The sequence below is a fragment of the Cynoglossus semilaevis genome, chromosome 14 (assembly GCF_000523025.1).
Source record: "Cynoglossus semilaevis isolate Cse_v1.0 chromosome 14, Cse_v1.0, whole genome shotgun sequence".
NCBI lineage: Eukaryota > Metazoa > Chordata > Actinopteri > Pleuronectiformes > Cynoglossidae > Cynoglossus > Cynoglossus semilaevis.
In genome coordinates, this window is record NC_024320.1 from 16,836,434 (window position 1) to 16,851,955 (window position 15,522).

General features: G+C 39.8%; 3 protein-coding genes across 4 annotated transcripts in view; 1 reads left to right on the forward strand and 2 right to left on the reverse strand.

Annotated features, from left to right (window-relative positions):
• LOC103389892 (ras-associated and pleckstrin homology domains-containing protein 1-like) overlaps positions 1 to 4,248 on the reverse strand; it is a 25,019-nt gene extending 20,771 nt beyond the window's left edge. The window contains exon 1 of the mRNA XM_025062049.1: positions 3,746 to 4,248. The gene's annotated coding sequence lies outside the window, so the exon portion shown is untranslated. The remainder of the gene's footprint in view (positions 1 to 3,745) is intronic.
• Positions 4,249 to 5,732: 1,484 nt separating this feature from the next.
• On the forward strand, positions 5,733 to 8,857 carry si:dkey-1h24.6 (CD28 molecule). Of its 2 annotated transcripts, none has more exons than XM_008325487.3 (4): positions 5,733 to 6,061; positions 7,175 to 7,507; positions 7,581 to 7,735; positions 8,591 to 8,857. In XM_008325487.3, the coding sequence occupies exons 1-4, from the start codon at positions 5,959 to 5,961 to the stop codon at positions 8,702 to 8,704; spliced, it is 705 nt and encodes a 234-aa protein (XP_008323709.1). In that variant the 5' UTR covers positions 5,733 to 5,958; the 3' UTR covers positions 8,705 to 8,857.
• Positions 8,858 to 10,540: 1,683 nt separating this feature from the next.
• On the reverse strand, positions 10,541 to 15,471 carry fastkd2 (FAST kinase domains 2). The gene is made up of 12 exons (XM_008325486.3): positions 15,307 to 15,471; positions 14,538 to 15,190; positions 14,316 to 14,419; positions 14,005 to 14,113; positions 13,410 to 13,533; positions 13,098 to 13,237; positions 12,725 to 12,897; positions 12,398 to 12,555; positions 12,076 to 12,312; positions 11,934 to 11,991; positions 11,472 to 11,586; positions 10,541 to 10,730 (listed from the first exon to the last, which is right to left on the reverse strand). The coding sequence occupies exons 2-12, from the start codon at positions 15,147 to 15,149 to the stop codon at positions 10,581 to 10,583; spliced, it is 1,980 nt and encodes a 659-aa protein (XP_008323708.1). The 5' UTR covers positions 15,150 to 15,190; positions 15,307 to 15,471; the 3' UTR covers positions 10,541 to 10,580.
• Between the last annotated feature and the right edge of the window lie 51 nt (positions 15,472 to 15,522).

Consider the following 15,522-nt stretch of genomic DNA (forward strand, 5'->3'; position numbering starts at 1 on the left):
CCAGATCATGTTGGCTGTCCTCCTTCTGCCTCCTCTAATCAGCAGTGGAGTCAGAGATGTGGATTCAAGCTGCATTCTTAACCTTCTTATCATCCTTCAAAAACAAAGTCTCCAACAATTGATTTACTACCATGGAGGGTGTTGATATGGATTTATAAATATGTAGGAGAAGGGCAACAGGAAGAGCAAGCCGTGATCTAGAAAAGGGGAGGTTGTGGAGGCCACAGACGAGCCGGGGAAACATTTGTCTTTGTTTCCAAATGGCAGGGGCAGCTGCTACCAAAGGTCAGTAAAATGTGACCAGAACAAGGCGCTATACAAACGCGAGCATGTGCTTGTGACACACCAAGGTGGAGCAGCCACTTTCCCTCGCACACACGCACATACCACATAACACACCCATAACATGATGGAGCCAAGAGCTGATGCAGCTGGTGGCCTCAACTTATTCCATATTAACAGCCAGAGTGTTATTTCTGTAGTCTGTCTTAAAGGGGATCATATCCTTTGGCTTCCAGATAACTGCCCAGTTTTTTGTTTTCAAAAAAAATAAAAGTCTGTTTATTCTCTTGAACCTGCACCTGCATACAATGACCATTGGCTACATGAACCGAGGAGTCCTTTTACAAGGTAGTTTGCCATTTTCTGTACTTTCTGAGTTACAGAACATTGTGGGGAGGTGGGGGGGGGGGGGGGGGGCATTAGGTGGCAGTATTTAAAAGGATTCTACCAATATAGTAAATGAGGAAGGGTCAGGATCAGCTCACACAACAATCCTGTCTATTTTACGTAATAAATCTTTAAATAAAGCTATTTTTGTGCCACTGAATGGCAAGATAATATGAGGCGAGAATGTTGTTTTACGGAGACGCACCATGGTGTGGTATCATTATCTCTACCCTGCAGCCAAGCTCCGCTGCAGCTGGTGGCCTGTCTGTGTTCTCCAGTCTCCAAACTGGAGCACCTCTCATCAGTGTGACTGTATCAGGTTGCCCTGTCCCCTTTAGCTCTGCAACAGTGGGGTGTTTGAAGTGCCATCTCCCGTGTGCTCCCACCTGCACCTGTGGCTGTAACACGACCTGCGAGCTCACACCGATCATCACCACTGCCATCGCCCCCAGCCTCTCATCTGTGCTTCTTTCAGGGAGCCAGAGTCGTGAGCCCAGTGACAAGGGAGGGTCAGGGGATAAATGGGCAGAGATCAGACGAAACTCTTGCAAAAACAATTGATGATGGGAGGAAAGAGCGCAGTGCATAGGATTCTGACATACAGTAAGTAATACGTTCAAGAACAGTCTTTGATGTGCACAGTCTGGATCATCCTTCAAAGCATGCAACTGTTTTTCTCATCTAATCGACTACATACAAAGAAATCATGCATAGAAAAAGACAAATACATAGTGTAAGAGAGAATGAGGAGAAAACAGATTTTCTTTCTCTTCAACATTTGGCAAACCAAGACGGCGCAGATAAATGATAAAAACACATTTCTGGTACAGTCGATTTTGCGTGTAAAATATATAAATATATCTTCTATCCCAAGGCTCTCTTTGCTCTACGGTCTTGGGGCGGGAGGAGGGGGATAAAGTGATAAATTCCTTACATGAGCTTTTAAACAGGAGCAGAGAACCTGTCAGTCTACTCAGACATTTTTGAACCCTCCCTGAACTGCTACTGTGTGTAGATTCTCTTTACAAATTACACTTACTGTGATTTAATGACTGTGTTATAATATTTAATTGGGAAATATCTGCGAAAATACCTCCCCCTTAAAGAAACAACAATTAGAAGTAAAGTCAGACTGTTGACAGAATGGTTACTATTTTAAAATAGGACAGCGATTAGCAAACACAGCCGCAGTTTAACAAAGCCCAGACAAACAAAAGACAACATATGACTGTTTTTTCCTCAGGGCATCGTATATACTTTCTGCATCTCTGACTAGACAGTGAGTGAAACCCGACTCCTGCCATCTTCCCTCTGTTCAAAACATAAACTTGAAGACACTAGCATTTGCCTGTGGAGCGAAAGGGCAACCAGAAGGACAGTTGTTATTTTCAACCCATTAACTGCAGTGTAAGCGAATGGGCCGCACTGTTGCTGCACTGTCTCAGTTCCCAGAATGATGTGCTTCTAGTCGAGTGCTTTTGTGGATGCAAATCGAGCGTGCCTTGAGGAGACAGAAGGTCTATTATAAGGCCACTGTAGGGAATGAAGGGTGGGCAATGTGCTTCATTCTCAACACATTTTGTTTGTTTGGAAGAGATATGGTTCAAATATGTCCCCTTGTGGCCTAGTTGGCACAACCAACACAGACCGCAACTGTTTAGTGAGTTCATCACACAGTGGCAGGGTCCTCTGTACATGACCTTTGAACCCTTTGGTCAAGGAAGGGTCCTTCTCTATACACCAGAGGAGGAAACGTAGCCCTAACCCTTTTGGATTGGTTGTTTTAGTCAATTTATCTGATTGTCTAAAAATACTCTTTACAGTCATTAAACATTCTCATAAAAATATTGTTCTAGTATTACAAAATGCAAACAAACCAAAAATATCTAAGGTAGTTTAATATTGCTCAGAAATGTTTTTAATAATATACATTATGGGGAATTCTTCTTTATCCTTTGCTACTTACATGTCACCAGGAGGGTTTTGTACCAACAAATTATTTACTGGAGCCCAAGTTTTGCCTAAGAGAAAAAAGTGTGACGCTGCCACCACCCTGACTATAAAAAGAGCTTTCTTTCAGTAATGTTATTTGATTCTTTGCAAGCAGTTTGTAGACCATAAATGTACAAATCAGAAAATGGTGAGGGTTTTTTTTAACGACAGCTGAACTCAATTTGTTAAGTCACTTTATTTTGATAGCAGATTTTCCTATGGGTTAGAATTGCTTTGTCTCGACTGTTTGGTTCTAAACAAAACTACTTTCGTGGGCGGGGCTTGGTGATCAGTCAATTGGCATCAAAATGAAAATGGTCAAGTGACCGGTCGTCATTTAGTGCCGCCTGTAGGCGACGTCATGCAACAAAGGGGGAATTAAACATAACCTGCTGATTACAGGAGAGCTTAACTGTGACTCGTTGACTATAATCAACATTCAAACGTGTGTTTTATTAGCACAGACTTTAAATGGGAGTGTTTTATGTGGATATGTAAATAATGACAGCGACAAAAGGCTTCGGCCCTGATCAGGGACAGAGAGCCTCCTGCTGCTAAACTGGGCGGAGACATACCTTTTCTATTTCATATCAATGTACAGAAGAACCGTTTACGCATTAAACACTGGGTTTGCGCCACAAGCTTCGACCGATATCAACAAAAAGGGCAAAAGCACACGTTCGCAAACCGGCTAATATTTAAATGTCACGCTGGTCTTACTTCTTTCTCCCAGTGAACCCAAACGCAGCATTCCCTTTCTCCACCAAGAAAAAGACCGTTCAATGGCCGCATAGGTGGGAACACTTACAGCCACCAGCAGCACTAGCAGCAGCAGCAGCACACTACTTATACTGAAAAAACAACCACCACCCATTTACAGACCTATTCACAAAGCCATTCACTGCTGACTTTAAATCCTCACTGTCCTTTCCCGAGGACAAAATAACAATGAGGCCAGCAGCTGCTGGAGGCTACACTCACATACAACTGACATTTTACTCTTAGTATTTAAAACCTCTTTGAGTTGAGTTGTGTTAAAAAGAACAGAAAGAATTACAACACGTGAATGAAAAAGGGCACTTACAGTGAAAATGGAATACACAAAGAGCCTCCCCTCCTCTTCTCTGCTCTCCTCTCTGTTCTCCAATGGGAACAAATATCCCCGCTGCCCTCAGGAAAAACGAGGATAAACTGGTAAAAATAAAGAGATACAATTTTTTTTTCCTTCTTAAGCCAAATGTAACTAATCGAAAACAGTGAGCTCGGTGCTCATGTTTTCACGCGTTGCCTCTTCTCCACAAACACAGTCCAGCTGCCTTTTCCCATTCTTCTCCTGAGGAGGAGACACGCCGTTAACGCCGCTGACGCTGCCGCTGTTTCCTGTCCAGAGCAAGAACAACTGCGCTGCCTTCAACGACCGTGGGGAATTTCACAACCCTGAGTCAGCGAGGACATGAGGGTGTGACAAGCAGGGATAAACCTAAATAAATGAATCAAATCCACTCGCATTCAGTGATTCAACGGTGATTAGTTTCCACTGCCAATGACTCTTTTTGTTTTTGTAGTTTATTTAAATAAAACAAAATAAGCCTAACAATAATATTTTGCTCCATGTTTACTAAAAATGATAACCCAAGAGTAAAATAATGGATGATATACGAAAGGCATATTGAATAAATATTACATTGGAATTATTAAAAGTATTTGGTTTAGAAAAAGCATTTTTGTTTCGTTTTGAGAAAAAAAAAATCTCTGATAGATCCAAACTCCAGGCGTGAAGCCATCTGTCATGGCTACTATGGGTGAAAGTGAAAAATGGGTGAGACACAACAGAAGAAAAGCAAAGAGGGGGGAGACCAGACACTACCTTTTAAATATTGTCGGACAAGATAAAATGCCATAACAGTAAAATAATAATAAATATAAGCATCGTCACCTATAGAATGGTAATAATGATGATTAATCTTTCAATAATCTAATATCATTTTAAAAATACAATACATATCAAGGATAGATATCAAAACGAACCAAAAACAGAAACGCGGTCATATTCCACACTAGGAAGCAAGATATTCCTATAAACACGAGGCATGACTAAGAACCTGCTGGTTCCACTTCATTCATTTAAGTCAGAATTCCAGACGTGGGGATATCACAGAGTTCACTTCATTGAGAACTGGTCATCTCTTGGTGCGGCACACACAGGAAGTCAGACTTACTACGTTTAGTCTCCACTGCATCGTAGCAGGAGTGATGAGTAGCAACCGTAGTAAATAGTTTTTAATGACTTGCAGCATTTGCTTGCGTCAGACTGACTTCTGCTTCTGAAAAAATGCTTTGTCGCCATCTACTGGTCTAAAGACCACGTTGCACTTGTAACTTTTTTGCTTTTGCTTTTAATTTCCCTTTTCTCCTGTACTCCTCTAAAGGAGAGAAGGGAAGAGAAAATGATTACTACATACCTGAGAAAATATGCGAGTACATTGTAATATTGTAATTTTTTATTGGAGTGGATCAGTAAGACTATACATAAGTTAAAACATGTTTACCAAGATAAATGTTGTGATTGTGGTTAATGTAACTAAGTACAAAACACACTTTAAAACGGTCCAATCGACTTGTTTTAGTAATTCCGTTGCATCAAGTCATGTGGTTAATAAGCGTACAATGTCAAAGCGCAAAGCACAAAAAATGTACAAATCTTTGCCAAAAATTCTGACCTTACAAGAGGCAAAGAGGCTTGAAGCTCCTCTATAAATGAACCCAAAATAAAAAGTTCTTTGTGTGTCTCATAGTTCTACTATGAGACCCATCACAGGAAAGGCTAGTAAATTCTCCTTCACCTCCAAGATTCTTTTTAACCGTACAACATCCAAAGCTATGTCTTACACAGCAGATAATATATCAAACCAGATAAATACATAATTTGATGAGAGTAGTTGGTGCATTTTCTTTTTTCTTCTTCTTTTTTTGCATAACTAACAAAGAAGTGCAGAAATCACACAAAGTCACAAACAGAAGACAACGGAAACCTCAGATAAGTAGGTGTTCTCTTTCTCACAGGATGTTTTACTCTGCTGACAATGTGAACTTCAGTCACTGTAAGACCGTGGGGGTGAATCTGTTACATACCTAAAGAGGATTTGATCTGCAGTCTTCAAAGGAATGAGGAACCAGAGCTGATGGAGTCAGAGTAAAGAAGCAGAACCTCTCTGCAGTGCTTGAACCAGTCAGCATCAGGATCTTCATGGTGTGTTCGACGAGGAGAACTATTCTGCTGGAGGCAGGTTCGCGCTCATGTCGACAAACGTAGAGATGAGAGTCTGCTGGATGTTGGTGATCGTCCTTGGCTGCAGCTGGTCAGAAGCTTCAAAATCCCTGGGCAAAGACTGCGGAAATGGTTTGTTATAATTAAAAAAAGACTAATAACCACTGTTATTATTGTTATTATTACTTTTGTTGATAATGTCAACTTCAGTCATTATTGATTATTATGCCACACTGAAGACCTGGATGGTTAGATACAGATACACGGAGGGAAGTGGAAACATTTCTGTAAAACGAAACAGTAACTCAACATGTTGACAATCCACAACAATAAGGTAATGGTTGTTTTTTCCGTTGTTTTTTTTTTTAAAAAAGCTTTCAATACACTCGCCGGATGAGCAAGTTTTATGACTATGAAAATTACGCGAATTGAGTGAGGAACAGTTTTAAAACAGCTGGAAAATTCGGAGGCTACACCAGCAAGTTTTATAACTACATGAAAAGGACGATAATTCGCAGTATTAGTTATTTAAACTGCTTTCAGACACGATCTCAGGCACGTGGCAAGTTGAAATAATTTGACTGTCAAACCGATGCATTGCATACTGGTCATATAAAGTGTTAAAAATACAAGAAACTAACCGTGTTTAACGGTCGGGTAGCAGAAAACTATGGCTTGTCTGCCAAATTGGCCGATGTACACATGCGCAGTTAACTCGGGTAGGAAAAAACTATAGGTAGGAAAAACTTAAAATTTAGCCCACGGTGTATTTTTATTTGGGCTGTGATATCATATCAAATGTGAACTAGAGTTGGCCTGTCAGTATATAGTCCCTATATACTGGTAGGATTTGTAGTATCACAGGTGTGTGAGCTATTAGCTTTTATCACATACATTTTGGGTTTTTATTTTATTGTTGGCCTGTGAGAAAAATATTTACATAAAATAGAACTCAAAAGGCTACAGATACAGAGACATAATAAGAAACAAATACCGCTGATGTGTGTTTATAATATTAAGCTTTGGTCGTTCAAGATTCAATGTTTACGCAAAACTAAAGTTTGTTTCCATATAAAAAAGTTCTACATTACAGATCTGGAGAGAAGGGAAAACATGGACAATTTTTCAATAAATATTGAGTTTGGCCCATGACTTTGTCCCAGTGTGAATTTGAGTTGGACACCCTTGGTTTAGTCCATTCCAGTCCAACTCTGGTTAATTTTGGTCTTTGTTCTTCTTCTCCAGTTCAGTTGAGAAGTTTCTGTTCAATCTGCAACACACCTGTACTGGTGCCGTGCCCAAACATCACCGCTGCTGAGATGGTCTTCAAACTCTTTAAGGATCAAGAATACCTCTCCAACATTTCGTGCATCCACAGTAACAGTACGCTGACCTGTGAATTGTCCAAAACCAGTGCTGACATCCAGGTCCAGAAGCACCAGCAGGAGAAATCTGTCAGTTTTCTCCTGACTGGAGTGACTGACAGCAGCCAGGGCATCTATGGATGTGAAGGCACTAAAAAGTTTCCTCCTCCCATGATAACGGTACAGAGTGACGTGAGGATCCAGGTTCTTCAAGGTAAATGTTTGTCGTGAGTGGACAGACCATTGCAGTGGAATTTCGAAACACATTTACACATTTTTCCTGAAAGATTTCTTTTTTCCAGGGCATATCTGCAAGTGCAAAGAGAACAGTCGTCCCAGCGGGGAGGACCCACAATTCAGATTGGACTTGCTGTTGATTATTCTTGTTGTACTGCTCAGCATCTACAGCATCATTTTCACCATCATTGCAGTTGTCCAGTGGGTAAGACAACAAATAATTCCATATTTCAGAAACAGGATTTACATTTTGTCACATATTCATTCATTCACTGAAAAACCGTCTCAGGCAGAAAAATAATTTCTCTCATTTTTTATCTGATAAAACGTGCTTGCACGAAAGCGGGAACTTCCTGATAACTTAAGATTTGGCAGAATTCAGAATCAACAACAAACTGCCTGGTGCTAAATATAAGTCTGTTACACAACTGCCAGGAAATGGAGAGACGTGAAGTTCAGCTGTTGCTGCTGGGATTTTTTTTTATGCCATTGACTGAGTTAGGCTTTGCAAACATTTAGTGCAAAGTTTTTTGGCAGCTGCTGTTTGCTTCCAACACGTGACACCAATCCTATGTAGAAACCTCAACCTTATCATCACTGTAAGAGGGTGTGAGCTGATCAAACTGTTGTTGATATTTGTTTCTGTCTCCAAACACCACACACATCTTGTGTTGATGGTGCAAACAGGACTGTTGGTGTTTTCACAAAAAATTTTATTAGGATTATTTTGTGAACTGTAGTGTTAATACTATCGTTCCCAAAAAGACAGAATTTTGTTATTGTTTCTTTTTTCCTATATTCACTTAAAGTCTTACATCAAACTTCACTCAAATTAAATCAAATTAATTTAAGTGAAGTTTAAATTAAATAATTTAATTTAATTTAATTAGAATAAATAAATAAAATTAAACTTTAATCACAGGTTTTTCACATGGGGAGTTTAAATTGTATGAAACCTGGCTTTTTTTATGTGTAAATATTGTCCCCAGTTTTTCCTGTCTTTGCGGATGGGAGCTGGGCCTACAATGACGCGTTGTGTCTTCACTGTGGTTTCCTTCAGGTGAAGCAGAGAAGCACAGATTCTCACAACGACTACATCAACACCAAGCCCAGAGCACCACAAGATCGCAAGAGGAACAAAGGCGTTCAGAAACCTGTGCCGCGGCACTTCTGAGAATCCTCTCCCACTAATTGCACTCACTTCGTCACTAACAGCACTAGACACAGCTGTACACTGTAAAAGCATGATTTTATTTTTTTTTATTTGCTTTTTTATGTCGTAGCATTTCATTTGTCCGTTGTGATCAATAAAACGTTTTACCATGAACAGCGTGGCTTCTGCTGTCTTCCTGTTACTGTGGTGACCTGATTCTCACACATCTCTGCCTCAAACTCAAATCTCATTCTTAACTGTGGTCAAAACACACCTGGTGGTGCCCGAGTGAGGGGATTCTAACCACAGTGAACTGATTTAGATGTTAGTGTGGTCTTACTACTGGAACACGGGGCTTCTCTAAGACTTTTTTTTTTACCATAGAGAGAAATTAAGTCATACGAACACAGTTTAAGCAGGACTGTAAATTCACGCTTTTTTCAAATTTTGGAAGCAGATGGCTTGTTTTCTGTCTGTTCAATGGAGCTTTTTTTATATATAACATTTCTCCAAAGTCTTTTATTTTGAAGTGCCATGTATAAAAAGGTGTTTGTAACTGGAAGAGAGTCTGGTAAATTTGAGAGCAAATTAAATAATGTTATTTATTTTTTCTCTGTGGCTCTATAACAAACGAGCCGCAGCCTGGGGCCGGTCCACGACCCTGTGGCTGAGAACCTCTGCTAACGAAAAGGGAAAAAATGACACACACCAAAGGTCTTGACACGACCTAGGTATAGGTCATTGTGTAGTTCTGTGAAAACAGGAAGATTTCCTTAGAGTGATCGTCACTGAGGTAAAAAAAATCAACCTGCACCATTTCCTGCCATCTCCTCCACCCACTCCAGCAGCCACACACACCACGCTTTCTGCAGATGTAGCTGCTTCATAGGGACTCCACCTTCACCTTGCTCACCTTGCAGTTTCTCTGCAAGCTCACTACAGTTTTTACTGGCTTCAGTCAGCTGCACCCTTTTGCTCATTTGCCACAGAGATCAGCAGGATTTACATGTTGTTTCTGTTAGCTCGTCACTGCAGCCTGTGATTAAAAACAAATGGCTTTTACGATTCAAGAATTCTCTTCCTCCGCCTGCGCTCCACCACAGATGAATCAGTCTTTTGACGAGCTAAGCATAAAAATATGCAGCACTGTGCAAAAAGTTAGGACAACTGTGCCTCCATCAAAGAAGCTGCAAAATAAAATGGCTTTTACTGATTTTAATTGTCAATTTTTTGTCGCAGACTTAAAGAAAACAATGTCAGAAAACAGAAGACAAATTCAAACATGATCAATATTTGTATGAACAGCTCTTTCCTTCTTTAAAAAAACAAACAAACAAAAAAACACAACGCAGCAGGTCAAAATTACACAATTTCCACTTGCCTTGCATTATTGACACCTACTGGACTTACTAAGTAGTAGTACTGGTACAGTAGTAGTTCAAATACATAAAATAAAAATAAACAGAGCTGGATATCTAATAACACACTTATAGTGGCTAATTATAAAGTACCACTGTGTTTAAATAACTTTGTTTTTCTTTTATTTCCCACAATCAGCTAAACTTAAGGAGACAAATGTTTTAAGGAGGCTCTCATTTGTCGTCTGTAATATTTACAAAGGACAGCAACTGAACTGTGAAAGCGAAATTAAAACTGTCACTCCGTCTCTCCTCATATTTGCTGAAACAAAGTTAATTTCTCGAAGCCCTGGCTGACTCCAGTGTGAAAACAAAAAACAAACAAACCCACAGCCAATGATATTCATTTTTACGTGCTTCATTACATCATAAAAATGAAATTATAAAATGAAACATCACAATGATCTGCAATAAATTAAATTAAAGAACAGTCTGGAAACATCTTTGAAATGTATCTTTATTTAAGACCAATAATAAGTTTATTTTTCTGTATTTGTTTGACTTAGTGGTTGTTGTTTTTCTGGTCCTTGCTCCAGATTAGTTGATGGTTGGTGTACTGGGAAAATCTGTTTGCTGAGGAAATCTCTTCTCCTCTCCTCGGAGTCAAACTTTAGCTTTGGCCCGTTGACCTGAAAAAGAGAACCAGGATGATGTCAGTGTTGTTTAAAAACCGGAATCTGAGACAAAATATATATAACTGAAAGAAAAGTCAAGATTCTGATTTTACTGAATTCAGACCTTGATTACCAATTTTTTTTAATTTTTTTAGGCTTGTTGTATTGATGGGTTGGGAAATTAAAAAAAAATCACTTTGTTATTTTGATAACCCTTCATCCCTCCTTTAGGAAAAAAATAAGAAATTAAAATATTTGTAGAGAAGCAGGGCTCATCTCGACAACAACATTATACAGTTGAAGGTGAGGATGTTGTCTTTAAAGAGGAAACACCCGGCTCGTGGGTGGGGTTGTGCCCACCAACGACTGTGCCATGCTCTGCCCTGCAGCCAGGCTGCTGAGCCTGTCCATCCAGGACACAGGCTTGTTTACCTACAGTGGGAAGGTGGCCCCGCCCCGACAACACAGAACTGTCATTTGAATTAAATGGTGATAAAATAATTAATATAATATACTGTATATACATATACAATAAAATGTGGTGAGTTATTTTTCTACTTTTGCCTTGAATACTTGGAGAGGTGAAGGCCTCCAATATGTAAGAGTACACAGCCATCTAAGACTTACGCTGTAGAATCTCTTCAAGTTTTTTAATCAATAATGATAAAAAAACAACAACATCTAAATATAATCAATAATGATAAAAAAAAAAAAACAACATCTAAAGAGTAAAGACTTAATTTAAGCAAGTCTCACCACAACAGGTCGGTATCCCAGAATCCTCAGGTGGCGCATCTTCATGGCCAGAGCCCCACGAGGTTTATATGTGTCAAAGTGAAAAGCCTTGGGTGACTGACAAATGACTGCAACTCTGCAGAACAAACAGTGATTAATAATAGGTTACAGTAATATCATGAGAAAACAACCGTGTGTGTGTGTGTGTGTGTGTATATATGTATATATACACACATATATACATATATACTGTATGTATTTACAGTATATTATAATTTTGATCTATTGCATTTGTATTTTAATTCTACATAAAGGTCTGTAGGACTTGTGAGAACTTCACATAGATAATGCATTCCTAAACCCTTACCATCATTGTCAGATTTATTGTGACTGTTAATGTGTTTAAATGATATGAATTTTAATGTTTCTCAGTTGCATTTCAAGGTTACTGATGAATGATCCAGGGTTGCTCTGGTGTCTTACCTTTGACTGCCCTCTGCTGGAGATGACGCCTCACTCTGAGGTATCGTTATCACACCATCTATGAGTCAAAACAGAAAACCACATTCACGTTTTTACATAATGGTTAATGACCTTTCACCACTTTAATGTGTTTTTTTTTTACCTATGACTATGAAATTCTCCTCCACCACCATTTCCTGTAGCCTGCTCTCTGGCTGCTCTGCCACTACACTTCTCAGGCTCTCTGAGAGCCACTGTTTGACTGACGGAGCATCAGGCACGTGATCCCCGAGTACTGACAGGGGCACCGTCAGTGAACACAGGAGTTGCGGCTGATCAAGGCGTAAACACAGGTCCACCATCTGAAATATTTCTCTTTGTCTCTCCTTCAGTCCTGATGCTGATGGGAAATAACGGTAAAATGAATGTTGAATGTTAAATAGTGAGTCCATACAAATGTTAATTTTGTTTGTTGGTCTATTTACCAGTGAGTTCTTCGATTGTACTGGGATGCAGAAGTTTCTCCAGCGGTGCAGCGGGGAAGTGACCCAGGACACACAGAGAGAAAACAGTTTGTAGGAGATTCCACCCAGAAATCTGAGGCAGATATGAGTCTAACCCCTGACTGAGTCTTTCCAGAAACCTGTGACGACAAGACAAACCATTGCTCACCATGACATTTCAGGAGTGGATTCGTTTGTCCCATGGAAAATAAAGATAAATTGAGAAAGTTAAACTTTTCTAAAGAATGGATGAGTCACATGTGATTTTAATGAAAAACTGACAGTAATGACCGGATCAGAGTTACTCACTGCTCTCTGTGTTGCTGTGCATCATAACTCAGAGAGGAGTAAACTCTAAGAAAACAGAGGAGGGTGATGATGCTCCAGTTCTCTGGGTCGGTGATCACCTTCTCAGTCAATGCCTCCAATAAAGAAGCGGGACAGAAGCGGAGTTTCTCAAACGCACTGAGGAAGAGGCACAACTGCTCCCCAAAGACGATGAGGCCAAGAAGAAATATAAGAAAAACAAAAAACAAAGAGGTAATGAATTGGATACGGTTTGTTGATCTAAATTATTATTCTGAATTCTGTTCACACCAAATAAGCTGTGTTAGCCTTTTGTGTTGTTTCTATTTGAGTCAGGTCATGACTGTACATTAATCAGACAAAGACTGTTGGGAACCTCTTTGCTGGTCCACTTTTCCAAATTAGAAGCCACATAGTCTGAAACGCCTGTGAGCAGGTCTGTAGGACAGCGCTGCAGCTCCTCACAGGCTTGAAGGAGTGGTATCAAACGGGGGAAATTAGTTCTCTGGAGGTTTCCTACCACAAAGCGAAGGTTTAATCAGAAAAAAATAAATGAAAACATTTACACACATAAACTATATATTTATATATTTGTAGAATAATAAAGGTATTTTAGATTTTTCAACTATAACATCAATGGAGATACAATCAAAATACATTTCTGTGTCTAAATAGAAAAATAAAATACCTATGATCTTTTTACTACAGATGTCGAGCAAAGGTTTGGAGTCCAAGCCCACTTTGCCCAGAACACTGATCATGAGCTGAGCCTCATGTGGATGCATTTGATCTGTCATTGATAAAGCCTTTTTCTGGAGCAACATGCAGACAAACACACAAGAATCACATGAGGAAATTAGGCAGAAATATTTTATGGCCTCTTTATTGGCTACACATGTTCCATGGTATATGACTAAAACTCAAAGTAGACGTCAGCGTGACAAAATCATTTTAATGATTGAAGTGAAGTGAAGCGAGAAGTGAACGTTGGTGCTGCTGATGGAGTAGGTTTATTCTGCACAGCCATTTCTAGGGTTAAGGCTGAGGCTGGTGCTGATTAGAACGGCTAGAATTTGCAACAGAGATGTGCAGCTGATAAATGTTCAGTAACTGAAACTCTAACGTAGGTCTGAATCTACGTTAAATCTACGCCATAAAAATGTAAGGCAGATTAGAAGTCAAATTAAGGTTTGACTAGGTTCCAACAACTTTTACAAAGTGGCCAGTATGTGTGTGTAAATACTGTGAGTATACAGTAAGAGTATACTGTACTCAGTACTGACCTTGAATTTATTTTTTAGCATCCGCGGGGTGTCCTTCCCAAACATTAGCATCATGTTTTGAAGATGCTTCACCTCTTTAATCTCAGGAAGACGGGCCTCAATTAACAGTCTTGGGAAGAGACAAATGACACAATGTAAATCACACAGTAAAAAATATAAAAAATGGGGTTAAACTTTACATTGTTGCTCGAGTTAAAAAATAAACTTTAACTTTAAGCTTTGGAAACTTAAGTCCGTCGATGAACGATGTGCATCTAAGAGGATGAAAGACTATATTTTTAAATTTATTATTTTATTTATTTCATTCTTACCTCATGCACTCCTTCAGCACAGTGACATTGGGGCAGCTCTCCATTCCAATCAGACAGGTGGCTAGGATGGACAGGCTCTTCTCATCAAACTCACCCAGTCTCTCCTAAAAGGGAAGAAGGAAATATATGAAAATTTGAAATCCCAAAATTTTATTTTTAGGATTATTAGGACAAAACAGTTACACATTGCTGCATGACAAGCACCACAGCATCTTCACCTACCTGACAGGTGCGGAGAAATGTCTGGATCACAAAGCTTTTTTGTGGAACCCCAAGTTTGATCATTCTCAGGAGGGAGAAACTGATAAGTGTAGGGCGCATGTTCCCCACACACTTAATGGCCTTTTGCAGCAGGTTTTCGAACGCAGGATGCTCAAACATCAGGAGCAGCTCCTGGTGTTTCTGCTTGTCAGGCATCTTTTTAGTGGTGTCCCACATGTACATCAGGGATCTGCTGACGTGAAAAGCAGCTGGCAGGTTTTCACAGGAGAGATCTAGGACGTCTGACGGGGAGCCACAGCCTTCCAGTTTGTTTGCGAAGTCTAGCATCTCGTTTCTAGTCACTGAAGTAGTCGTATTAGGCAAAATTAAATCTGCAGCTTCACTGGACTGCACCTGCTTCTCTTCCATTTTATAAACACTGCCCCCCGAATAAAACCTCACAGAGTCGCTGCGATTCGTCATCTGGCTGTGACCTCTGGGCCAGACATGAGTGTGAAGGGATGTGTTTGGAACCAAATTTGCCAAAAGCAACCTGTGTTGCATCCACTGAGACCTGGAGCTGCAGAAGCGAAGGGCCAGATTCATAACTTTCTTTTGTGCCAACGAAGCCATTGTCGATCTTCACACATGAAAGTGGAATCAAATAAAAATGCCTAAGAAAAAAAAACAACGACACAGAAACTCGTTGAAGTTCATAGATTAGCTGTCATCAAGGTGAAACTGTGGATACTGTTAAGCGCTTTAGTTAGAAGTGACCGACGTATCTTACCTGGAAATTTCCTCTTTAAATCACAAGTTCGTGAAACTCGTGACCTCATACAAGTTTTTAAGACGACGTTTAAGTCATTGTCGGTGAGGGTGAACTGAGCTTTACACCATTCCGTCCAAACACTACCATGTTGCGGACACTCTGCACCATGAAGAGGTCCTGTGTCAACTAGTACATCCCTGTCCTGCCTGATTAAAATTATCTTTAAAAAATACG